Source organism: Lepidochelys olivacea (assembly GCF_965140295.1).
Source record: "Lepidochelys olivacea isolate rLepOli2 genome assembly, chromosome: 7".
NCBI lineage: Eukaryota > Metazoa > Chordata > Testudines > Cheloniidae > Lepidochelys > Lepidochelys olivacea.
In genome coordinates, this window is record NC_140417.1 from 43870487 (window position 1) to 43897860 (window position 27374).

The 27374-nt window shown below is 43.5% G+C and overlaps 1 protein-coding gene across 2 annotated transcripts in view; it reads right to left on the reverse strand.

Moving 5' to 3' along the window:
• The window catches only part of STAB1 (stabilin 1), a 100952-nt gene extending 73893 nt beyond the window's left edge, over positions 1 to 27059 (reverse strand). Inside the window, exons 1-14 of one of the 2 annotated variants that reach the window (XM_084633222.1) lie at positions 26968 to 27059; positions 25641 to 25799; positions 22380 to 22516; positions 19939 to 20054; positions 18278 to 18363; positions 16660 to 16729; positions 15151 to 15246; positions 14563 to 14679; positions 13033 to 13229; positions 12050 to 12180; positions 8644 to 8771; positions 6366 to 6457; positions 4307 to 4435; positions 1819 to 1965 (exon numbers count right to left, since the gene is read on the reverse strand). In XM_084633222.1, coding sequence (XP_084489348.1) covers positions 1819 to 1965; positions 4307 to 4435; positions 6366 to 6457; positions 8644 to 8771; positions 12050 to 12180; positions 13033 to 13229; positions 14563 to 14679; positions 15151 to 15246; positions 16660 to 16729; positions 18278 to 18363; positions 19939 to 20054; positions 22380 to 22516; positions 25641 to 25721 — 1527 coding nt within the window. In that variant the 5' untranslated portion in view covers positions 25722 to 25799; positions 26968 to 27059. Of the gene's footprint in view, positions 1 to 1818; positions 1966 to 4306; positions 4436 to 6365; positions 6458 to 8643; positions 8772 to 12049; positions 12181 to 13032; positions 13230 to 14562; positions 14680 to 15150; positions 15247 to 16659; positions 16730 to 18277; positions 18364 to 19938; positions 20055 to 22379; positions 22517 to 25640; positions 25838 to 26967 lie in introns of those variants that run through there. The other variant, XM_084633223.1, reaches the window with a different exon arrangement.
• Positions 27060 to 27374: the final 315 nt, after the last annotated feature.

Sequence of the window (27374 nt, forward strand, 5' to 3'; positions counted from 1 at the left end):
GAGATAACACCGCAGAAAATAACTCATGTCATCATTATTCTTCATGGCACGGTGTCACAATGGGAAGGAGGTGTCCAAAGGTGCATGGAAAAAGATCATCTGCTGAGAAAGCTGTGTGTCCTGCAGTCTCAGACAAAGCAGTGTCTTTCCATGCTCTGCAGCATACAGAATGGCACCACTTTTGAACCCTGCTGCTTGGGTGCAGGCTGGCCAGATCTACCAGCTGCAGTAAGGCAGTGCATATCACAGTAGGACCATGACACTAGGTACCAGTATTATCATGGTCCTCCTGTGCCTTCTGCTCCTGACAGGGCAATAATTGACACTGCACTCTCTCAAGGCTCCTGGTTTCCATTCATGAGGGTGTGGGGATGAAAAAAAAAACCCCTCCTTTCGAAGCATGGTTCTTGCACCATCTCAGCTTTAATGGATACCCCCAATCCTTGATCTCTCCAGGTTTCATCAAGCATGCTGCAGCAGGGGCTCCTGTGGTTGATGCCACAGTTTTATCTGAGGAGCTGGTAGGTGTATGTGCCAAGGAAAGGGTGCTGGGTCAGCCCTACTATCAGGTTAATTGCATGCTAAGCAGCAGTGAGAGCTGTTAGCACAGAGCTACCACGCATTTATCCATGTGTCTAGGAACATATAACATGCTTATTCCATGAGGCAGCTGAGCACCTGTGTATGTAAGACTCAGTTCAGCTCTCACTGATTTCAGTGAGAGCTAGATCAGGTTACAAGGCTCTGTTTTTTACTACTGTACTCTTTAAACTCTGCTACAGTACACAAGAAAATGAAAAGAAGTAACTTAAGTGGCAATGCAGGGATATTCTTAAATATCAATGAAGGAGACAATGGACCCTGTATAAAGCCACAGGGCTCTATACAACCAATGTGACAGTGAGAGGAGCTGAAAGCAAGATATTTGTACATATTACTGCTTTCTAGTCTAGCCACTTTGTAAAATAGGATACTCACATTTTCTATGGGCATGATTCTGCACTGCCCTGCACCCTATGTGAATCATTTACATCAGTGCAAACTGAGCGTAGGTTGCTACCCAAACACTACCAAAGCAGAGTGGCAGCATTTTACATCTACTTGGCAAGGGTGTAAATGGGTACACAAGGTGCAGGGCAGTGAAGAATTCAGTTCTTTGTCTATGAACACAATATAAACATACACAGGCATACGTGCAACGGCTGCAGCAAAAATACTGCTCCCAGCTAGGGGAGAAAACGTCTGTGGCAGTACTAAGAATTGAACCCAGAACTCTAGAACGTCAGTCCAAAACCTTAACCAAAAGACAGCCCTTTCCTTACAAGAGTGGCTTCAAAATGTAAAAATCAAAATTTGTAATATTTCCTTTTTGGGGGGCACGCTTTCAATGCAAACACCGCCATTTATATAATGGGAAAGTGAAATGTGATGGGGACAGAATTGCCCCTTCTGAAAAAAAAATCTTGGTTTTAATATTTGTTGAAAAACTTTCACTCATTTTGCATAACTTGGTTTCTATCTCATCCATTATTAGGGAACTTATACTGCTGAGGTTAAAATTCTCTAGTTATACAAAAGCCAGCACAACCCTCACTCCTGAGTCTGCAACCAGCTCTTGGAGTGATTGTTGCTACTTCTTAACGGTGCTCTGAAACCGAGTGAATTGGATTAGTCAGAAACAGAAAACAAAATATATAACATTATACATGAAACAAATGCCTCATTGATTTAAGATGATTAACCTTTGGACTAGATTTCTGTAAATGGTGTATCATCATATCCTTCAAAGGACAGAAGAGAAAGGAATGTTCAATGTACCTGTGGATTTCCAAGGTTGTGAAAGCTGGTTGTTTTCCTTAGTGTGTTAACAATATGTATAATTCCATTGGATGCTGGTATGTTCGACTGAATGACGGTATACAATACCCCTGGCAGGTCTTGATACCTAAAGCTCTTGCTGTAGGACTGGGATAATAATAAAGGATTATTTCATTATGAAAAATATATCAAAGGGATCTCTGAGTATATATCTGTAAAACTTCATTTGATTCAATTCCTGCTTCGGTGAAACAATATGGCCATGGCCATGAGCTTACCTGGGGTTACTAGGGAAAAGATGTATAAAGATCATTTTAGGGACCGGTCCAAGCTGTGATACTTGGACACAATCTTTGAGTTGTGGGCTGTTTGGATCTGGAGGTCTGGTTAAACCCCATTACCAAGATGGGATCAAGCCATGAAGTTCAGAATTAGACTTGCCCCAGTTTAGAACTAGACTTCTGGTCAGGGCACAGCTGTACATCATACAAGGATGAGTTCAGCAGAAACATGCCGTAGCCTGGATCGAGCAGCGTGAGGAGGGACTCTGTACCTGCTTGCATGTTACTGGGCATGGGAGCAGCAGGATCTAGGGGCATCTTTGGAACATGAGACCTGGCTATCACCTTCATTTGCCCCAGATGCCAGAGAAAGGTCACTGAAATATGGCCAAAGCAATCAGTCTCATCTTACTACAAAATATTACTACTGGTGTATATTCTTCCTACAAACAATGCCTACAGATACCGCACTGAGTATAAAGTGCAATTTAACGCTCCAGGGTCATTCAGAAATGTCATGTCCAACACCAAACAGGCACAGGCAAATTCTCCTGTGTTTTTCATTGTACATTTCTTGAATAGCTCCTCCCAGCTCTGAACTTCTGTTCACACTATTAAGAGCTTTGGACACAACTAAGGAAGGGGAAGGGAAGACTTTCCAGATCAACGACTGCTGAGTAAACAAAAAAAACTATCCTTGTAAAGCACAGCTCAGATTCCACAGCCCCCAATGCCGCTTTACCCTTCTGTGAACCCTGCATATATCAAAGCCCAGAACCAAGGTCAAGGCTGGGAAATTGGGAGAGGAAACATACTGATGTCCCTTGGCCAGCTGTGCAAGTCCACAATGCAAAGGTGCAGGATGAAGAGAGGACAATGGATGGGGGGAAACAAACCAAACGTGGCCTCACCCTGCCTTCCCCCGCTAAAAAATCCCAGATACTAGAGCAGAATCATTAAAATCTATTTTGTACAGTGAAAAAGGCTGACTGGAAGGGAAAATGTTCAGAATTTGTCAGCAACTAGCCCACAGGACAAGCATTCTGAAGGCAGACTTACTGCTTTTACCAGCAGGGACACATGTATTCTGTACACTGTTGATAACAGGGGAAGGTGTCTCTTTTACCAGATATGCAGATTATTTAAAAAAAACAATGACTATTTTCAAGATTAGGGGCCAGATTCTGACCCTTCCACCTACTTTATGCCACCCTCACAGTGCACAGGGGCAATAAAAGAGAGCTGCCCCTGAGGGAATATGCACACCTGGTGTATGTTCTGCTTGCAGACTCTTGCAAAGGGGCACGCTGGGAGCCAGGCCCAGGATGGTGAGAGACAAGAGAAATTCTGGGCTGCACAACAGCCCATAGGCAGCAGGTCGGGCTACTGGGAGTACTGTCAGCCTCTGGGGTTGCTCTAACTGACGCTGAAAGACATCTTTCCCCCCCTGCCTAGCTAGGCCTTCTGTACTGTGCCTCTCAGGAAGCACACCACAGAGTCTGGTGCGAGGGGTGTTGTTAGGATCTGCTATAATCCAGAACCAGGCAGGCTGTAGTTTCCCTATACTATATACAAAACTAGTGAGACCTCATCTCCTAGACAACACACTGTTCTAGGCATCTCAATTCAAGGACAATATAGATAGAGAAAAGCTTCAGAGAAAAGCAGCAAAAATTATCACAAAGGGGTTGGGGTAGACTTACAAGGAAAGATTAAGAGACTGTAATATGAAGATGTAGCTAAAAACAAATAAGGGGAAGTACCTTTTCCAAGTATAAGTTTCTGAAGGAGAAAAGCTAAAGAGGCCAGAAAAAATTGTTTGGGGGTATATCTAGGAGTAACTGGATGAAACAGAGTATCCTAAGCAAAGGATAATTTATGCTGAATATTGGTCTCTGAGGGAAAGTAGGGGAAGGTTCATTGCTTGGGTTATTTAAAACTGGATGCATAGCATATAGAACAAACGGCAGGTAGGGAACAATCCATCTTGTATTGACACGGAGATGTAATAGAAGACATAATAGGTCATCTACTCTGTGATTTGATTATTACATTATGGAACAAACAAAGTCCTAAACTGGTCAAAATGCGGCAGAATAAAGAAGAAAGGATTCTGGCATGAAAGTGTGTCAGGGATACAGCTTTACACCTTTGTCCCCGTACCATGTGAAAACGGCAACCTGGTACCTAGTACGATGTTGTGATACCTTTATCTGATCATTAAACGTGAGCTGATGCCCAGACAACGTCCACAGCGTCTTGATCTTGACCATATCTTCCACCAAATGCTGACCAGGAATTATATGCATTTTGCATAAATGCTGGGCAATTGTGTCCTTTATGGAAATAAATCAGAACACAGGGAGAACTGATATACCTTCCAAAAAAAAATAAAAAAGCTTGTACATAGTTTCATCTGTCTTTCCAGTCTAATACACATAGAAAAATACTTTACATATACATTCCGGATCAGAAAGTGAAGGCATTTCCTAATTTATATTCAAATCAGTGCTCATCTACACAGAGAGTTATTCCAGAATAGCTATACCTGACTAACTCCATGTGCAGATGCTTTCATTCCAGATCAGTGCCTTACCCTGAATTAGTTTAATCTACTTGCATCCACACATGGAGTTAATTGGGAATAGTTAATCCACTTTAAAATTCACACCCTAATTTACCCAAATTAACTTTCACATGTAGACAGGCCCTTAGAAGCCTTTTACAGCAGCAGTGGAGTATTTTCACAGGTTTATATATTTTAAGGTCAGAAGGTACCATTAGGATGATCTAGTCTGACTTTCTGCATAATATAGGCCATAGACTCTTACCCAGTGATTCCTGCAACAAGCCAATAACTCCTGGTTGAAGCTATTTGTGTGTGCATGAGCAAGAATAAGAGTCTGATCCAAAAGCAAGTGATTTTAAGGGGCTTATTTAGAGAGAAACCTATTGGATTTGGACAAGTTATAAGACTGCCCCTCCATCCAAATTCCACATCCAATGTTTCACAAGGAAACTTCTGCTCACCAATACACAGTACAATGTGGCCCACACAGTTTTATCAAGGACTTGCTAAGTACATTATATATTTTTTTAAGTTTCCCTGATCGCATGGTTATTTTTGTTATGCTGTATGTGTAGGAATTACATTTCTGACACAGTCCAACAAGCCAGTTTTGGAGTATTTTTTAAAGGTACTTCATCCTTGTTTCTGAGTGTTCTAAGGTAACAAGCAGAAAGCTGGCTTAGCTTGTTTTAAATGTTTGCTGAATAACCTGCATGTGTACCTCCTGTCTGATCATGTTTGGCAGAGTTTTCCATTCTACAGGGGAAATGGCATACAAGTGTTTCCATCTGTTTTATGGTTGGTTTGGTTGCATTTGTGACAAATGTGAAAATGAATACAATTTCATAAAACATTTAAAATGGTAGCACGAAAGGGATTTGCATGGTCTACTACAGCACAGGACTGGGAATTAGGGACTGCTGAGCTCTCATCTGGGCTCTGAAACCCATTGCTTTGAGCAAGTCAACACCTGGGCTTCTCCGTCATTAAAAGGAGCATCATACTAAGAGATGGCCCCAAGACGCAAAACCTGGATGTAGGTAACAAATACGGCAGAGTCTGGAGGAGTTTTGGATGCAGAGTTTTTGTTCAACCTCTTGTCTTTACAAGAGACATTTGCAACATTCAGATCTGGGTTGGGATTCTGAATCCCTCAAAGTTTGGATCCCAGGTTCTGCTCAAGCCCATCTCTAGTCAATACTTAATATCACAAGGGCTGAGGAGTCATTCATATTTTTAGAAATGGTTTATGGTGGGATTTTAAAAAGCACTCAGTCACTGATGTTAATGGGAGGAGAATTAAGCCACTGCTGAGTGCTTTTGATAATCCTGGCCTTAAAAAGTAAAAGGCATACAAAGTGCTGAGAATTATCACTGTGTCACAAGCAGAGGTTTTCAAACAGATTAGAGCAAGCAAGAGCTAACAGATTCATAATCATGTTCAGCGGTAAAAAATGTCTATTAATAAAGAAAGGAGAAAAGAAAGAGAGGGAAGTTGAGATTTGCAAAGCAACACAGGGGATTTAGCATCTCCCATTAAAATTAATCTCAGCTAGAGTCTGAATTGTATCTCTGTGAAATTGTTTCTAAACATAATGCATTCTAAAGTTTCTCTCTGACAGGTCAGCTACTCTTTAAAAAGACTACAGAACTCAAAGCTTGAAGAAGTGAGGTTACTAAAAGGGGGTGACACTTACGTTGAAGTCAGTTCTTTCACTATACGGTTGAAGGCTTGGCACAAAGACTGTGAAAGGCCCATATTTTGTCAGTGCCAAAGAACACCCTGAAGCTGTTAAAAAACAAAACCCCAAAACAGTTACCAAGCATACAGAACAACATAAATTACCAGTTTTATTTTTCCTCTTGTTGGGGAAGGAGGGGTTAACACATCCCTGTGTCTTCAGCCTAAAGTGAGTGACCAGAGTGAATTTATGGGGAACTGGATGGATCAGGGGATTGGTAGTGGGATATCACAATGCTAGCTTGGCAGTGAAAGTTATTAGTTAAGAGTTAAGTCTTTCTGTTACCTTCAGTGGGTTTTAGATCAAGGCCTAACCTTGCAGAACAGTTTCAACACTAAGTCTCAGTTTTCACATGCTTATAACTTTCTGATGTGTAGGGTTGAACTTTCATGGTCTCTGCACAAAGATGAGTCACTTCTGGACATAGTTAGACTTCATTGCATGAATTCTTTAAGGGCCTGATCCAAACCCCAGTGGCGTTGATGAGAGTTTTTCCGCTGACTTCAGTGGGCTTGGGATCAGAATCCAAGTGCCCACCTGCACAAACTATTTAGGAAAGTTTGTACAAAAACGAGCTTTTGCCAGGTTGGGGCCTAAATGTGCAGCCTTCACATTGCATTAACACATTCTTCCCCTCCCCGCCATGCTTATAAGAAGCACCCAGGATCTTTTTCAGGGGAAAAGGCAATATGCCACATTTATTGGAAATACAACAATTAGCATATGCATTTACTTACACACACACAGAGTTCCACCAGTCGATGTTATAGTTACCAGTTTAGAGTTCAGATTAATTTAGTGGCCAGCTACGTTGATGTCGGGTAGGTAGGAGCTGGGTTTTGTCGGTTGCAATATGATGCTTCGGGGAAGTCTTGGCAGGATGAACCCAAAGTTTTATGGCAAGGCCCACTATTTATATAGTGATTTTTTTTTATTGGGACCAATGAGTTTTGCACCATCATGTTGTAATTAATTGTTGTTTGATGAGTGCTTGTTTTTTTAAATTGTTTTCTTTATTTTTATTCCGTTTTTTAGGGAGTTATTCAATGCTGATTTTGATTACAGCTATTTTGCTTTTATTGAAAGGTGCCTGTTTTATTTTTAGACTAGTTAATTTGCCCTCCTTTGACATTTTAATATAATAGGGGCATGTTGCAATCTTTTGGCGCCCTTACATTTGTCCTTTTTTTTTTTTTTTTTTAAAAGAACATTTGGTCAGGTGATGGCCTTTACACTTATTTTTTTTTAACAAACATACATTTCTCATTCACACACAAAACAGAATTGATTTACACAGAGCATTTGAACAGGAACATCAAATTGCAATGCAAGAGAAAACAATCATTGCATTCTTTTACTTATTTTAAAATACTAAACCTACAACGAAGTGGTGACCCTAAAAGGTCTGTTACTGCCTTGAAATCAGCTCAGACACAGATTCTGGCCTGATGCATCTTTACCAATGGCCCATTAGACCATTCCTTTTTGCTTTCGGAAAGGGTGGCTGGCAGGATATGATCAAATCATACACTAACACATTTAGTACATGCTACATTATTATTCTTTATTTTTTATTTTAAATTATACAAAATACAAACATAAAATCTTACTACTACACCCCCCATGTGTGCAGAGCTCTGACTTAATTAAGGAGTGCCAAAGTGCACAAAAAGTGGAAGCCTTTCATCTCTACAGTGCCAGCTCAAATCTAGCCTACTGTCTGTGGGTTGTTTGGTGGCCTACGTGAAATCAAGGAGGTGGATCTCCATCAAGTCTTAGCAAACAAGTATCCACAGCACAAAGCCTCTATCATTATTTGTACCACTTTTGGACATCTTAACAAAGAGCCCAAGGAATGAAAGAGTAATGAAGTATGAACAACCATCTAAGTAGTCCCGGCTGGTTGAGGCGTGTTGATGGACTGATGTGGTGAAGCTTATGCCACCAAGGTCTACGCTTCACCTGCTTCATGGACAGAGGACCTCAGTCACTAGGGCTGTCAATCAGCACTAATACCTCTCACACAGGAATCATCTCTGTGGTTTGTTAACACGCGCAGAGCTGGCAAGAGCCCCATCATGCAGGAAGAGTTCAGATGTAGATTCCTTGACACTGTCTTATCTTTTCATATAACATTAGACATCTCAGTTTTCTTTCGAATCTTAACCATTCACTGGCAGCACCCAAGCCCCATCTTAGCTCCATTCCCCAAAATAATTCAGAAGAGCATTACCAAACATTTTGTTTGCACTGCTTAATTTCTTATACCATCTTCCTCGAGTATTCAGCTGAGAGATCTCACTCATGAGATTTTTGTAGCAACTTCTCCCATCTCCAATCTCCCCATCTTTGCAGACACAGCTAAAGAGTAAGATATGAGTGAGAAATAATAGTCATTACAAAAATGGTTCTTGGTAGGCTTGATAAAGTCTGGATGTGATCCGTTCATACAGACTAGAGACTTTGACTACACACTAATCTGTTGAAACCTAAATAAATAGCAGGGAGGAACAACATAGGAAGTGGAGAGATTGATGAGACCCATCAGATCAGATCCACCCCCCTCCGGATGAAATAGAATTAGCAATCCAAAAACCACAATGTTGCAATATTTTGTATCTGAAGATGCTACCTGGGAACTGCACATTAAACAAGATACCCATTATACTGAGAATATGAAATACTCCTTTAAAAAAAAAAAAGAGTATTTGACACTCATTAACCTACAACTTCCAAATGCCAGACAGAAAGGATGGGCTCTGCAGGATGTGCAGAAGGTTAATAAATCTAAGCTCTAGTGAACCAAGGGGGAAGTGGGGAGTGAATTCCAAAGCTGAACATCCTTCATGGACTGCGCCCTGCCTGATGCTCCTTGTTTAAATCCAGGGGAGTGCTGCCACTGATCACAATCAGGACCGTAATACATAGGGGAGAGGTGGTTTCTTACCCTGCGCAGAACCCAAACCATTAGGAATTTACAAGTGAAAACCAACAACTTAAACTCCACCCAGAAGCTTATAGGCAGCCAGTGCAAGTTAGAGAGCACTGACGGGCGGTGCTTTTGGTGAGGCTTTGACTGTATTAGGGCATTTAGTTTTCCAACAACAGTGCAGCTGCACTGGCGGTAGCAATAGTGTATTAGTGTAGACAGGACTCGGGCCTTTTAACCACCGTGTCATGAATAGCAAGTTGATATACTGAAACTGATAAAAATGAGCAAGTGGCCTCATTCGGCACCAGCTTCAGTTTTCAGATAGTCTCCAGGTGTCGTTCACATAGAGCGTGTGACAATTTCACCTCGGGGTGAAAGATGCAGCAGTGGGCCACAGCTGCAATGTCAGTAGCCAAGAGATGAAGTCACACCCATCTCACCAGGTACATGTGGGATAAAACACTCTTGGCTACACCTGTCACCGGTGAATCTGAACAGCCACAGCCGGTCAGGACCTTGGATTTACATCTCTTCCAAATGCAGCAGCTGAGCTGCCCCTTGTACCATGCTGCAGCCCAGGGTTCAGGACTGACTCAGAAGAAAGAGCACCATCTAATGAACTACCCTCAGCACTTCCTGATGGCCCTGAGATTCCCTTTGGAGTTTTCCAGTCCTACTCAAGGCCTAGCTATCGAGCTGTTTAGTATCTGAGCACTTGAGGCCATGCTTCACATCCAAGGTATTAGTGCCAATCTAGGGAATGTTGTTTTTCTAATGCCATGTCCCAGAGCCCTCAACTTCTACTCATCTCAGTGGATTTCCAGCTCCACTGGTCCAAACAGACTGCCCAGTGTTTTCCAAGAGCCAGCTCTAGGCATATTGAGGCCCCAGGCAGGCTAATGAGTTTTGCAACAAAGCTTATCTGCATGTGAAAATCTCTGTCCTAGTTCACACAGCTTTGCAGCAATCAGGCGGCAGCTACTTGGAATCTCAGTCTGAAACCTGCACTTTTTCCTGTCTGGGTTCAATCCAAGTATCAGTTCAGCTATTGTTATTTCAGAATTGCAGATAGCCACACACAGGGCAAGGAGAGGAGGTTTACATGGCTCCAGCCCTGCAAAGGGTCAAATAACGGCTGCTCCAGAGCAGAGGCCCTAGAAGAAGAAGAGTGAGCAAGGAGCCCTTCCCCCACCTTGCACATCCCCAGAAGTGAAGCCATAATTTGTCTGATTTGAGCTGGGGGACACAACAGGGAGAGACCTTTTAGTGCAGCCAGCAGTGTTAATGGCACCTGAGGGACAGCATCAGAGATGGGGCCATGGCTTCCCTCTCTTTTCCCTGCAAAAGGCCACGGCTACGCCTTTTGTACAGAGTAGCAAGGGACACCCCTCACCATATGAGTCAACAGTGTGCCGTTGTTGCCAAGAAGGCCAATGGCATTTTGGGGTGTATATGTAGGGGCATTGCCAGCAGATTGAGGGATGTGATCGTTCCCCTCTATTCAGCATTGGTGAGGCCTCATCTGGAGTACTGTGTCCAGTTTTGGGCCCCACACTACATGAAGGATGCGGAAAAATTGGAAAGAGTCCAGTGGAGGGCAACAAAAATGATTAGGGGACTGGAACACATGACTTATGAGAAGAGGCTGAGGGAACTGGGATTGTTTAGTCTGTGGAAGAGAGGAGTGAGGGGGGATTTGATAGCTGCTTTCAACTACCTGAAAGGGGGTTCCAAAGAGGATGGATCGGATGACAGAACGAGGAGTAATGGTCTCAAGTTGCAGTGGGGGAGGTTTAGGTTGGATATTAGGAAAAACTTTTTCACTAGGAGGGTGGTGAAACACTGGAATGCGTTACCTAGGGAGGTGGTGGAATCTCCTTCCTTAGAAGTTTTTAAGGTCAGTCTTGACAAAGCCCTGGCTGGGATGATTTAGTTGGGGATTGGTCCTGCTTTGAGCAGGGGGTTGGACTAGATGACCTCCTGAGGTCCCTTCCAACCCTGATATTCTATGATTCTATGCTCCCTCCGCGGCCCAAAAGGCATTACACCAGGGATGTTCCCAGACACTGTGGTTCACGCAGTGCTCCCCTTTCCGAGGGCTGCTCAGCCTCACGTGAAGCACGATTAAGCCCAAAGTGTTTGCTCAGATGAGCACTTTTTTTTTTCTACAGGAATTGTTTTAAGGCTAGTTTTAGTATGTCTCTCCGCTGTGCTGAGCAGTCAGACCCGGCACTAAACTGGCCTAAAATCCTAATTCATTCTCCTGCTCACGGGCCTACACTGGAAGAGTGTTGAAGATTCTTTCGTCAAACACACATCAAAGGGCCCTGTCCAGGAGTCCTCCTTTAACATGCTGGCAAAGGGTGTGCTGTGTCCCTCTTCACATGTCTGTGCCACTAGATAGCTTACTACTGCTAGCAGCTAACGAGGTTACTCCTTTAGCTCAAGTGGTAGAGGACTGATGAAACACTGAATGTCCCACGTTCAGCCCCTCTTATGGCCCAGGTGCGGGGCTGTCACAGCTACTTATGTAAGATTTTTATTTGTTTCAACAGACTCTTATTTTTGTTCTTTTCAAAACCTGACCACAGCCAGTATTCCCCACCTATCTCTCTGGTTTTCCAATATTATTCAGCTCATCCAAATAAAAGCCTTGTTTTAGTTACAAAAACAGGCATCTTTAAGGGCGCTTTTTGGAGCAACTCACCTGGCAATCCCCTCTGGATTGATTTTACATTTTGCAGTCATGTCACAGAAGTACCGCTGACACTCACGGACAGATGAGCAGCCTGCTGAAGGGTACAGGCCACTCATTCCAGGCTTACACACACAAGATGACTAAGGAAAGCAAAATCAGATGATTAAAATCTTGCAATCACAGATCAACTTTTATTCAAGAGCATCCCACAAAAAGTTTGGATGATCTATCCTTGCAAAAACAAAGTTAGGATAACAGCTTTGGCCAATGCAATTTAGCCCAGCGAGACTCGCTGGAAGAATTAGTTACCTGGTTTTAGAGTAACAGCCGTGTTAGTCTGTATTCGCAAAAAGAAAAGGAGTACTTGTGGCACCTTAGAGACTAACCAATTTATTTGAGCATGAGCTTTTGTGAGCTACAGCTCACTTCATCGGATGCATACCGTGGAAACTGCAGAAGACATTATATACACACAGAGACCATGAAACAATACCTCCTCCCACCCCACTGTCCTGCTGGTAATAGCTTATCTAAAGTGATCATCAAGTTGGGCCATTTCCAGCACAAATCCAGGTTTTCTCACCCTCCACCCTCCCACACACAAACTCACTCTCCTGCTGGAAATAGCCCATCCAAAGTGACAACTCTCTTCACAATGTGTATGATAATCAAGGTGGGCCATTTCCAGCACAAATCCAGGTTCTCACCCCCCCACCCCCATACACACACAAACTCACTCTCCTGCTGGCAATAGCTCATCCAAACTGACCACTCTCCAAGTTTAAATTCAAGTTTAACCAGAACGTCTTGGGGGGGGGGGTAGGAAAAAACAAGGGGAAATAGGCTACCTTGCATAATGACTTAGCCACTCTCAGTCTCTATTTAAGCCTAAATTAATAGTATCCAATTTGCAAATGAATTCCAATTCAGCAGTTTCTCCCTGGTTTTCTACTGCTACATACAAATTCATTAGAAGCAATTCTTCACCTTACCTTTCCTGGGCCTTTATAGAGACAGATGGTGGAATTCTCAGGGCAGCCTCCATTATTGGTAATGCATGGATTGATAGGTTGGCATACCTTCCCATCTCCATGATAACCATCTTTGCAAGTGCATTCATATTTTCCTGGTCTTAGAGCCTTACAGACAGCTAACGAGGAGCATGGTGATGAAGTACAAGGATCCTGAGCTATACATAAACACAGAGATGAGAGGGGAGCATAACCAAGGACCTCATTAAAAACCAGCACTTGAAGTACTACAGTAGAAACCCTCTGATACAAACATAATGGGGGATGTGGAATTTATTCAGTTTAAACTGGGAAACTTTTCGACTTATATAACCCATTGTCAGACAATGGAGATTTTTTGGCTGAGGGATTTGGATGAGTGAGCTGAGCAGTTCTCATTTCATATTAATAGCGTAAAAGTTAATAAGAGAAGGGCCAGAAATGAGAAGTTTGGGTCTCTTTCTGAACTTTTACAAACTCTGAGGGTATTTGAAACCAGAGTTTTGGTCCATTAAGGTCCCCAAATGTGTAGGGTGTTTGGATCCATCCACCTCTGAATAGTAATTTATATTTAAATAGTAGTGTCTTTTAGTCCTAGGAAAAGCAATTCATGAACATAAAACAAATTTTAAATGAGAGAGAGAGAGAGAGAAAGATCACTAACAATTCATGAAATACAGCCACCTCTGGGGTGGAAAACAGCAGCCATTAAAATTGCATAGTCTTACAGGTCATCTAAAACTGGCACTTCCATAAGCACACTAACCTAGCTCCATTTTGGCACATTAGCCTAGCACAGACAGAGAAAAAAGTGCTGTTATGGCCCAGGTTACTAGGAGTTCCTAAACATGAGGTCATTGAGGACTTCTCCACACGAACACATAGTTCGTGGCAAGCTGGGGTATAAAGCCACCCTGCACTAGCCTGTCATGCACTAACTGTCCGTGGGGACCTGCTGTGGCACACAAAAAGTTTCCTACTGCACTTGATCTATTCCCATTTCAAAGTGGAGCAGTGCACATCAGGCTAGTGTGGGATAGACTGACACCCCAGCTTGCCACAAATTATATGTTCATGTAGACAAGCCCAGAGACTCCACAGTGAGGTGCATGATTACATGCATTATTTAGCCTGGTTTAGCCTGGCTGCACTGTATGATTATTCACGCAGAACTGATTAACTCTCCAGAATCCTGTCCCAACACGACACATTCTCTCCAGCTCGCCTACCTACACAAGGAGCAGCCTTGAGGTCTTTACTTTGGTTTTCCAAAGCTCCCTTGCACAGAAATCTGTTGACTTCAGAACAGTGCTTGACACTCAGCTCTGCCCAAGTCAAGGGCTCAGGCTTGGGCCCCAGGCATGTGGGAAAACCTGGCAGCACAACCACATTCTGCTAGAGGTGCAGCGGTGTTTGGTGCGTCAGTGGCAGCCCCACACCACATAGATCCAGTCACAGGAGATTGTCCTGAATATAGAATTAGGAAGATTTGGTCACAGGGAGGTGTCTCACCTTGGCATATGCTCCCTCTCTTTCTATACCCTGGCATGCAGTCACATATTGCCATCCCGTTCATCAACACACACTGGGCATTGTTCCCGCAGGCTACACCTCTGCAAAGGGGAAGTTCTGAAATCATAAAACAAAAGGAGGGTTCCCTCAGCTGTAGCGGATGCCTCTGGATAATACAACTTACCATCTGAGGAGGCCAAGAAATAATTTAAATGATTCCTGTTATTACTTGGGGTTTCAGTAGCATGCAGTGATCAGCACATATGAATAATAAGGAAACTGCCCACACCAAGGAGTTTACACTCTAGACATATAAGGCAGACAAAAGGTAGAAGAAAGGAAGCATTAGCCCCATTGCACAGATAGGGAACTGAGGCCCAGAGAAGGCTGTACAACGCCCATGATCAAAGCCAGAGTCTGTCGCAGAGCTGGGATTGATTCTTGCTCTCCTAAGTCCTCACCCAGTTCCTTAACCACAAGCCCATCCTTCCTCTGTATTTTCAGACTATTTCTCCTCCTCTGGGGGCACATATATTGAGCCCACTTCATGATTTCTAAATTATTTGGGAGGGAAATGCCAACATTTACCTTGATCACACTTCGGGCCAGTGTAACCTCCATGGCAGGTACAGCTTCCATCACCAGAGATCCCGTGGTTGCACACTCCATGCTGACAGTCACACACTGCAAGAGAAACCCACACAATCACGTACTGGAAGCTGCAGGGAACAACACGGGTGCTTGGGATACATCCACTAAACACACTGAAAGCTTATAAATCCAATCCAGGCTTTTAAGTCTACAGCAGGGTGACCAGATAGCAACTGTGAAAAATCAGCATGGGGAATAATAGGATATAGGACAAAGCCCTTGATATTGAGCCATCTGGACCCCTTAGTCTACAGGCAACTGTACTTTAGCCTCTCACTCTTAGAGGCCAGGGCCATAATGAGGTTTTGCAAGCCACCCTCAAAAGGTGGAGGGTGCAGGGACTAAGAGCTCTGAATCCCTGGAGGTGTCCTGTCTGGGGAGTGCAGGGGCAGGCAGAACACGCCCATGGGTGGAGCATGCAGCTCAAATGCAGCATCCACACCACCTTTTCAGAGATACAGTTAGTCCTCCGTCCCCTCCTCCTCCAGTGATTGCTGCAGTCCACCAGCTAGCATGGAAGGAGAGAGGCCAGGGGACAGTTAGTGTCACTAAAGATGCTAGCACTTCTTGAATGCAAACACGAGGATCTTGGCTATCCCCTATGCCAATACAAGGGTGGGGGAATAGGGGCAGGCATAATCTGGCTCTATGAAATACAACATGTGAGAAACAGTGCAGGGATCTCTGCCGACATCAAATTTATTAGCTTCACAGGAAGGGCAATGTGGGGGAAGCTGAGAGACACTTGGGGGTGGGAGGGAACCAGCAAGCAGCCAGTGGGTGGGAATGGAGGTAGCAGTAGAAGATGTGTGGTTTTAGTTTGGGGGTTTTTTAAACCAAAAACTGCAGAGAGTTTTGGGTTACGGATGCAAAGGACAGTGGGAAAGGGGGGGGATAGGAGAAAAAGGGACTGATCTGAGATCCCAGGTGGGAGAGACTGAGAACACCCATACTAAGAGATGGCTGTGATGATTCTTCTGTTTATTAAATATAGGAACAACAAACTTACAAGTGTGTGGCAAACTGATCACTCTGTTCCCAATGATTAAAGCCACCAATTGCAGGCCTAACTTTCCAATGTGGGCACCCAAACAGGATGCCCAAATCCACATCTGGGAGCTCAGGAGTAGGTGAGGAACACCAGTGCTGAACAAGTCTCAGTGCTGCTTCCAGAAGTGGGATTTAGACATTCTAATGCTGGACCCACATTACACACTTGATCCCATAGTTTCAGCATCCTCCCCGTCAGGCAAATGCAAAACAGCCTCATCCCAGAGAAGGAAAATGATGAAAAAAGGCTGCAGTTGCAGTTATAATTTTCAGACAGTAGCACCCGCCTCTCCACTGATCAGCCCTCCTATGCCATCCTCTTCCACTGCATTCATTTAGCGGTATGTGGGGATGTCTCTTTGCAGTTGATTTAGATTGTTCATTGCTGTAGTTTACCTGATTGACAGTCAGGGCCAAACAGATTCTCATCCAGACAATCTTGGCAGGCAGAGCCGCCATATCTCCCCTAAAAGGACAAAAAAAATTGGTCAATCATTATTTTCTTACGATGTCACTTAGTTCAAGCTGCAAAGTGATAAATAACTCTGGTTATGTCTCCCCTCTTCCCCTTTTCATTTTCTGTTCATGCTCAAGTGATACAAAACAGAAACCTGCTCTTACAAGTGCCTTACCAATAGCCCTTGCAGTAGAAAGGAGAGTTGACGTAATTTTACCAATGAGCAAACAGCAGAACAATCATGGCAGTCATTGAAAAAACAATGTCTTTATCATGACTAGAAACAAAAGTACCAGTTCTCTCATGTGCACTCTCAGAGGGCTTGATCCGAAGTTCATTCATGTCAATGGGACTTTTTCTGTTTACTTCATAGGGCTGAGTATCAGGCCCTAAATTATTGCTATACCCAGTTTTCTTTCAGGCTTGGCTGTGCTGAACCACATACGTCAAACCCAGTTTCGATTTTTAGCTGGCCTCTTTTTCTGCTGATCTGGAGAACATGTTGAAATTTTGTGGCCTTTTTTGGTCTCGCTCACAGGTCTCATCAGTCAGTCGATGGGGCTGTGATTTTACAATCCTTACAGTATCTGGGTGAATTCTTTTATGACTGGGTTAGACCCTTCCTATGCTTTCAGGAACCAGCTGGGTATATGAGGCGTGTATGGGTACTGCGAGGCAGCTGCAGGTCTCAGCTGTGAGACCTGCAGCAAGGAAGGACCTGACAAGGCCAGAGAGCTGTGTGCTTAATTTTGCCCCATTGCCTCCTCTAAGGTCAACTACCACATGCACATTTAAGCTCACGTAGGAGGGGTGTCTTTCAGCTTGTTCCCACACGACTTGTATGAGGGGCAGTACTGACGTGAATCCACAGGAGCCCCTGTAGGAGCAGAACAGAGGCCCCTTGTACCCTCCACCTTCTGGAGGGTGTTTGGCAGAGGAATAGGTACCCAGACCCCCAACACAGCAGGCTGGACAGGGCCCTGGGCATGGTTTGATGTGGACAGCCCAGCTAGAACTGGTAAGCATTCTGCCCATCTAGGTGCAGTATAAGGCCCAGATCCTCCAAGCTATTTAGGCATTTTGATGGGAGTTAGGCAGCTAAACACTGTTGAGGACCTGGACCCTAAACTCCTTGGTGTGCACATTATTGCCAAAGAGAAAAAGTAAATGTGAGGAAAGTGCTGCCTATTAAGGTCCAAATACACCAGGCCTTCTTTCAGCCCAAGGGAAGCTATTAGACACAGCTTTTTTCACTCAGGGAATGGGGGAAATCCCCCCACACCACTTGTCAGCTCCATCTCTTCCTAGAGATTCTTCCAAACTCTCACAGCCCTTGCTTCCTCATAGCATGTGCCTTGTACAACATGCGGAGGGGAATTCATTAGTCCTCCACAGCTGGCCCAGCCCTGCTCCCCTACAAATCCGTACACTCATGGAAAACAACTATACACTTTTGGCCAGCCAGAGGGTTAACACCTTCCCTGCCGTCCCCTGGGCTGGACCTAGATACCTCCATCACGTGGCATTACATTTCCTCACAGTACATCCCATACTGACCTCACAGGTGCAGGTTCCATTCCGTGTTATACCATCCAAACAGGTTCCGTGGCCACTGCAGGGCTTTTCAGGTCCACCAGGGCATTCTGGCAAACAGGAGACAGGCCACAGATAAGCAAAATCAACACTTCTGTGTCCCCGTATGGGTGTTTACAACAACCATTACTGTTATTGCAAACAGATGGGCTCGGGAGGAATTAAATGTCAGCCTGTAGGTGGCTTCAGTTGTGTTAACAAATGGGGGTTCCTATCTTCACTGGATCACAAATGGTTTTATTTTTCTGTTGTCATATATGACAAACATTATCCATTCCATTAGGGACAAAGAGCTATAAAAGAGTCTGAGGAGCTGTAATTTACTTAGGCCAAGGGGAGCTGAGGACATTCAGATCTTTGTAGGATCAGGCCTTATATTGTTAGCTCCATTAGAAACAGGGAAAACCTGGACAGATTTTCAGCTGAATATTCAGGAAAGGCCAGTCATGTTGGAAGCTCAGTTTGAGACAGCCCCAGGCCTACTTTTCAGAGGGGTGGAGTGCCTGCAGCTCCCACTGACTCCAACTGGAGTTGGGGTAGGCAGCACCTCTGAAAATCAGGTGCCTGGTGTCTCCAGATGGCTCCTCCAAAACGGGAGAGGGCTGCTTTAGAAAATGTTATGCTTGGCCTTTTGGGTCATCTGCGCTCTGACAGAGTCTAGATGCTTATTCAAGCCACCCAAGGCTGAAAGTGGGCTAGAAATCTCATCACCTCAGGCTCTCTCTGGAAACGGGGAGTCTTTTCTATTTTCAACTGTGCTGGTAAGAGCGTGGGATTTGCCGTGTGTAACTGAGGCCGTGTCTATACGTACAACGCTGCCGTGGCGCAGCTGTACCAATACTGCCGTGCATCTGGTGAAGATGCTCGGTGATGATGGGAGACCGCTCTCCCGTCAGCATAAAAAACCCCATGTCCACGAGCGGGAGGAGTTTCTCCCACTGACACAGGGCTGTGCACATGAGCGTTTACGTTGGTGCAACTTATGTCGCTCACAGGCGTGGTTTATTCACACCCCTATGTGACATAAGTTATGCCGACACAAGCTGTATTGTAGACATAGCCTTAGTAATTCAGCTTCTTGGCCTTGCTACAACCAGCAAGCGCCAAAACAACAACAGGAAATGAGCCAAACATTTTCAGACTCAGCTAGTTTGGTCTGAAACGTAACTGAGGATTCAGATCGGTTATTTTAATTCCTGGCTGGAGACGTCATGTGTTTACAGGTGGCTGTAGAGGCGACGAGCTACAGAGTATACTGCGGTACTGAAGTTCCCAGAAGGGAATCTTTTTCTTTTTCCTTGGAAACTTTCTTAAAGAATAATTCTCTTTTAAAACATTTTATTTAAAAATAAGAGTACCTTCTGCAAAAGGGAGTTTTGCCATAAGTCAAAACACAACAGGGCTCAAATCATGTGCTGGGGAAAGATTCCCTTCCTAAGACCTTCAAACTTCCCTACATGGATATTGAAAACCTTGGGATCCAGTCTAAGTGTCTTGGAAACATGAAAGAGAATCCTGAAAACAAATCACTCCCCATGGAGCTGACCTGCAGGACTGGTAATTCTAGGGAGAACTTTGAAGTGCCTTGACCGGTCAATGACTGGAAGGACCCATGAAGAACCTACCATAGCACTCAGTACCCCAGAATCCCGGGCAGCATTTTTTCTTCTCAATTTCCATCTTACACATGTGACTGCACCCTGGTAGGGAAAGGGTGTCTTCTCCAAGCTTTACGGTGTATCTTAAACAGAAAAAGCCAAGATCAGTGATTGTAACAAACAGTTTGGGACCCAACCTGTTCTGTATGGATAGGACATGATAACAGATCAGGACAATGAGGGGAGATTTCTGAGCTGCTTTTTGATCCACACCAAGTAAACTGTTTGAAAAGCGCTCCATATGAATGAAGAGTGCAATACACTGTCCTGGGGCACGGAACCACAAGCACAACCCAGACTTAAGAGGTTATATTATGCAGGGCTCCGATTAATTCATTAACTTCCAATCAAATATTGGATCATGTTTTGAGCCCCAGTCTTCATCTTCAAAGCTCTGAAAGGGTGCGTTGTCTCCAAGACCGACCCTCCCTGCCTCCCTCATATTTGCGATCCATGGAAATAATGAAATATTCACTGGCACGGTTAAGGTTAGTGGGAGATGGAGACAGATCACCAGCCTCACTAAGGTCACAGTGTGGTGCTGAAGGGGCTCAAAGTGACCTTAAAGTGGCCCTAAAGAGGAAACTGAGGATTCCGCCCGGGGATGGCAGGGAAGCATGTCAGAAACCTAAGTTGATATACAGCAGGCATGGCTGGCTTTAGAGCTCCCTTGCCCCACTTCTGCCAGAGGGGTCATGTTGTGGGCAGGTGGGGGCAGGGGAAGATGCTCCAGAGGCAGAGCCAGAGAGCAATGCACTCTGCTGATCTCCAGCATGGTAGTGCAGAGGGCTGAGTTAAAGTCACTAATGCATTTTTAATCCTTTGTCTAATTCACAAAGGAAAGAATGACCTTGTGATTAATGAACTCAATGGGGATTCAGGAATTTCAAGGTCAGTTCCCAATTCTGCCACAGGCTCCCTGTGCAACCTTAGAAAAACTACTATGTTCCCTCAGTTGTAAAATCAGTCTAATATCCTTCCTCTCTCGTGTCCCTCTGTCTGCCATATCTAGAACATAAGCTCTTCACAGAAGAGACTGTGTACACAGCGGGGTGCTGATCTCACTTGGGGCCTCTAGGTGCTTCAGGAATCTTAATAATCATTTATAAAGGAAACATTAAAAAATATTAGTGCCTAGTCATATAATTATTACTCCCTTAAATTTATCTTTGGCAAGAGCTTAACCTTCCTTCATCGACTCAACTCAAGTCTCAAGCGCCTTCTTTCACACTTTTATTGCTTCCATTGTGCCAGTCTGATTACCAAACATATCTGCAATAACTGCAAAATGGCTGGGGCTATTTTTAAAATGTTTCCAGCTAGTAGTAAGGCACAGAAAACAGTGGACAATGTTAGCTGCTAAAGTTCACGATTGACTAGATTTGCAGATGATAATCTACAGCGTTCCGTTTTTTTACAACCTTTTGGTAAATTCATTTTCCCTTCACCCTTTTCCCATTACAGTTCAGCTACAGAAACGTGTCTGGCTTAACAGAATGAGCATAATAAATACAGGAACAAGCAGCACTTCAAAAGGAAAATAAGAGGGTTAAAAAATTCAAAGGTGACACTGAATTTGGTTTGGTTGTCAGAACAGCAGAAGGGAAGTAACGGCTTCTGGGTCTATAGCTGGTTCTGTCCTTGACTCAATATGTGACCTTGGACAAATCACATAGGCTAACATTTTTAATCTTGGGTGCCTGGAGTTAAGTACCTCCCATCCCAATCCCGCAACTTGTTCTGTGTGAACAGGCCCCTGTGACCACACAAGTCAATGGGGATTCACAAGGGTCTAATTCACAAGAAACAAGCTGCAGGATTGGGGCCATAGACTGTATTTAGGCCCCTAAATAAAAGGGTCTTGATTTTTATGGGTACTAGTACCTGCAACTCCTGTCTGAACTCAGGTGAAGCTGTGAATTCTCATGACCTCTTAAATTCAGGCTACTTTAATAAAAGGTGCGTAAATATGGGTTTTGGTGCTTAACTTTGGGCGCTCAACTCTGAAAATTTTAGTCACAGTTTCTTCCACAGGGTTATGAAGTGTAAGAAATTAATGTCTGTTCAGTTCTCTGAGTTCTTCAGATGACTGCACTAGAGAAATATCACTATTAAATACTCATTATCTGTATATCTATACACATGACCATGAGTATGCATACATGAATTATGCACTTCAAGCTGCCTCTTCTTTAAGCCTAAACCAGAATTATATTGCTCCCCACCCAATGGTAGAAACCAGCCACATCTCCCTTTCTTTATTCTTATATAAGGCAACATCTCCCTGGCCAGCAAAAAGCATGCCTTGAAATGCTGACTTATATGTGAGTATATAGAATAAATACAAAAGAGTTATAGAACGACCTGTAAACCTGATGTGGCAGGCTGAACAGGGAGATGGGCCTTACCTGCAGCCTCTCTCTCCTAACGCCTGGGTCATCTTTATCCACCCTTTTGGACACACCACTTTGGGAGCCGCAGCACAGGAGGTGCACGGTGTAGCCAAGGTGAACATCGTCTTGACATTGCAGTGCATGGATTTTAACTTTAAAAAAAAAAGCAAAGCATGAAATTGTTATCTTTAGTCACTGATCTGATTTCCCCCATTATCTCCCCACCCTGAGGACCCTGGTTTACACTGGGAATTTCATCAAGCGGGGCCAGCAGGCAGTGTAGCTACTTTAGTGCAAACCACAAATGCAGACAGGCTAAACCATGACTTTACAGTGGTAGCAGCTTACTCCTGCTTGGATCTGGGATAAGGTGTATCAGTGCAAATACAGCGATTCTGGTGGTTGACTCCAAGACCTGACTCTAATCTTATTTTCTTTTATTAGAGTAACAAATGTTAGTGGGTAAGGTTCCTTAGGGCTAGTCTACACTGGCAACCCTAGAGCGCTGCCACTGCAATGCTTTAAGGTGGCTTGTGTGGTCGCTCTCCCAGCGCTCTAAAAAACCCACCTCCTCAAGGGGCGTAGCTCCCAGCACTGGTGCACTGTCTTCACTGGCGCTTTACAGCGCTGAAACTTGCTGTGCTCAGGGGTGTGTGTTTTTCACACTCCTGAGCCAGAAAGTTGCAGCGCTGTTAATTGCCAAGATAGACAAGCCCTTATTGTGCAACAAAGATGAGGTCAGATGCTGACTTTGCTTCTCTTTGTAAATAATTGATCTTTTTCCAGCACATAAAGGCTCCCACCATGATCAGAGCCCCATTGTGCTAGGTGTGCACAAACACAATGTACTGCTGGAAAGAGCTTGCCGTCTAACTAGACAAGACAAAGGGTGCAAGGAGAAAAAGGTGTGAAGTAATTTGCCCAAGGCCATGCTTCAGGACAATGGCAGAGCCAGGAATTGAACCCAGTTTTTCAGAGTCCCAGTCCAGCGTTCTGTCCACTAGAATACCATGCACTCCTGTTTTGCTCGACCTGATTCAGGTCTCCACAGAATACTGTCACCAACATGATGGATTCATCCACGGCCTTTGTGGCATGTTCTAATTATTGACAGCCCACCCAAAAAGAAATGACACCATAATAAGAAATGAAATGAAAAAAGAAAAAAGAAATGACACCACACTCTGCTCTGCTGTACAAGTGATGGCCTAGGCCGGTTTGGAGAATAGGTCTGAGGCCTGCATGGGTAGAGTGGATGGGTAAAGTGGAATTCATGGCCTGCATCTGCGGGGTAGGAGCTCTGATTCATCCGGGGGTGACTATGGAAGGTCCCAGTCTGTACAGAAAGGGCAGAGTGGTGCATAGTGGAATGGTGAACAGGGTAACGGTGTTATTTATAGACTGTATATGGAAAATAAGGTATGATAAAGTAGCAGCAGTGGCTCGAGCCTAGGACTGTACAATAGAAGACCTGCGTTCCAGTTCTGACACAGTTTCACTGGGTGCCCTTGAGCAAGTCACTTATGCTCGATATTCCTCAGTTTCCCCATCTAATTCCCCTCCTTCACAGATGAGGTGGCAATGCTTCATTCATTAATGTTTCTAGGGCACTTGAAAAGCGTGGCTGGAAGGTATGACAGAAATACAGTATACATTAGATTCCTTGTTCACTGCACTTTCCAGACAGAGTCCCTCCAATTTTGCATTGCATCTGCCTTTGATCTGATTAATATAAGAGCCACCTGAAGTTTGGGCATTTGAATGCCCTTTAAGTGCTCTGCCTCCTCCTAAATCATGCCTTTTTAGATGGATGGACATCCCTAGCTCCCTTTGCTAATAGTCTTAATGTCTCTCCTTCCATTGCAAACCCCTCTCTACTTTTTGATAGAGGGCAGCCCTTCCACAACTCTGTCATTAGAGAACAAGATTCCTAAATTTCTCAAGCAACTTCTAAATTTATAGGCTAGTTTATTCCTCTGTCAGCAGGAGACAAGAAACGCAGTGGCAGCAGACACTTTGTAATATGAATGAACATGCCTTCCATCCTACTGAAATGGCTAATCTCCACCACACAGCTGAGAAAACCAGTCTAAATAAAGCCACATGTACATTCCTCACAATGCTGCTAATCATGAAAATTGAACTGGATATATGAACCAAAACAAAAATCTGTCTAAGGGAAAACATTTCTTATTACTCATATGGACATTGCCAAGAAACAGCTTTCATGTTTTTTCCTGTTGCATCAAGATGCTTAGATACAACAGTGAATGCCGTGAGGTATTCACCTAGATAGATCTATTTTCAAAGTTAATTACACACCTACATAGCACTGACATATAAGTCTACAATAACTAATCACTAGGTCCACTATCTAGCACTTTCTGTTACACGCAGCTCTACAACAAACCAGTGTGCAGGTAATAAAGGGATTTGTTTATTTATTTGGTAAGGAGAGAGATTTCAATTGAAAGTTTTTAAGCGTTTATTGTAAAATCTTACAATTTTTTAAAACCTGTGAGCTATGACAGACAATTCTTTCACAGTGAAGAAGCTATTGTTTGTTCATTCACTGAGAAAGCTGCACTGTCTGATATGAATAAACACTGCTGTACAGATCAGCATGCAGTAGTTTACTCCCACCTCCTCATGCTCCCCTGGGCAGGTTTGGGATTGGATTCTGGACTGGGTTTTGCTTCTGTTGGGTTTTAAACAGGGTATCTTCTCAGTCTCTCTGAGAAGCATGAAGGCTCATCACTTAAATCTCACACTGGGCACAATGTCAACCTTAACCGTTTTCAAGCCAACTTTTCAACAGCTGCAGTTTAGAAATACTTTTAGAAAACACTGAGGAAATTCTACAAGGCACTTCAGGGCTCAATTCTACCAGGGGCAAAGTCCCCCTGAAACCAGTGAAGTTGGTGGGAGTCGAGGATGCTCAGCCTCTTAGAGTATTGGGCCCACCTCATGCTGCTATTGTATCCTCTTTGCATTTAGTGCTGATAATATGTAAATCAAAGTTTACTTAAGATCCAAGCAAAACTCCGTATCCTCAATTTTACATATACAATATAGACTATAGATATTACATACACACAGAGGAAAGGTAACAGATGGTCTTATAGCCTAATTAGGGAGGTGATTCAACATATAACTAAATTCACACTGAAACCATTTTTTTGGGGGGGGTGTATCCTTCAGTAACACAGCAGCCATCTAAAAACGAGTAATTGTCCCACAATCATTTAACTGCGAAATAAAGACTTGCGAACTTACCTTCTGACTCTGCCCTTCAACAGTGGAAATGAACCATGCAGCTAAAAAGGAAAACAGTAACCCAGGAGGATGCATTTTCATGCTTTTACAGATGGGACCCTTTTCTTGAAGGGGGGGGTTGATGTAGAGTATGCAACTTCAGTAAGATAAGACCGCCTACTAAGAATCAAATCCAAGAAAAACCAGAGATTAAACATAAACAGGGAGAAAACACTTTCGCACTCTGAATCTCCTATTCCAAAGTATACAGAAGTAATTCTGCTACTTTTAACGTCAAACATGAGTCAACAACAGCTTTTTTTCTCTCTCTCCTTTTTTTAAACACACACACACACACACACACCCCTGTGAGTAGAAGGTTTACTGAAAACAGGAACATCTACGGATTTCCTCCCACATATCAGTTCAAAACAGATGGAAGGAAATCCTTAGCTTTCAACTGATTGGAATGAAATATGTTAATTGTATCCTTAACTGGAGGCAAACCCAAGAGACAAATGTATAGTGTAGAATCTGGATGGCAAATCAATTTAATTTCATTGCTGATAATACGACCAAGCCAACCAAAAAACACATACATCCATTGCCTGTTGCAGCAGATATTTATTTGTTCTATAAGGCAAATCTTTGCAGATGGTCTATACGGTACTTAATAAAGATAACAAATATTGCCTATAAAGCAAAATTGTCCCCTTCGTTGGGGTTTGATGTTTATTTAAAATGCATGAGTTGCTCAACAAGAAGAGTGTTACATTTAGCATACCAGTGACTCTGTGGGCGGCAGCAAAATATATAAATTATTTTCTAAACACAATACTGGTAGCTAAAGTAATTCAGGGAGGATGCTTTTCAACACTTGGAGTAATCAAGCCTTGAAATTTAAGAGACACGCTTGGCCTTGCATTGAGATTGCAACTGAATATCTCTTGCTGTTGACAGTAGAGAAAATTAAGAAGATTCACAACATGTTTGATGGGCGCTTTATCTACAAATGTTGCCAATAACATTCAATTTATTTTGTGGCGTAAGGAATTCTCCAAACAGTACTTAGCTGTAAACACCATTAGACCATGATGACAGTGACTAAGTATATTAATAGGTTATTTTAGCCATTTCAAATGTGTGTATAAAAGCAAATCAGTCATTTTTAGAATGTGTTTGTGTGTATATATAAATAAACACAGAATGTATTAATTCTTAATACTTATTAGGACTTTGCATATCTATACACACACACACAGCATGTATTAAAATACAGTACTTGGCATACACATTCCCACCAGAGTGCATAAAAACATGATAGGAAAATAATAGGTACCGTACTTACTAATGCTGTTAATTGTAGTCTACCTCTTCTCCCATCTAACAGAAAGATGCAGGCTGACGAACAGTGGTGCTATATATCTCCCAGCAACAGGAAGCAAACAAGGCAAAAATCCATTCACTGTGGCCTGTAGAAAAAGTCCCAGTCCCGCAACTCACTTCCAGCTTGATCAGACGATTCAGCTCATTTGCCCCATGAGGCATTCTGATAACTGCAATCGTGGGACAAGGGCCACGCAGGCAGCATATCACTACGGAGCACACCTGGATAGACCCAGCCTCCGGTCCATACCAGAGTGAAGTACAGATCAGCGGAGTGGCATCAGGTGCCAGCAGTCACCACGGGGCCTGACATTCAAAAAGGTTGTGTTGGGATAGAGTGACGGAAGAAGGAGGCCAAAAGACAAACTG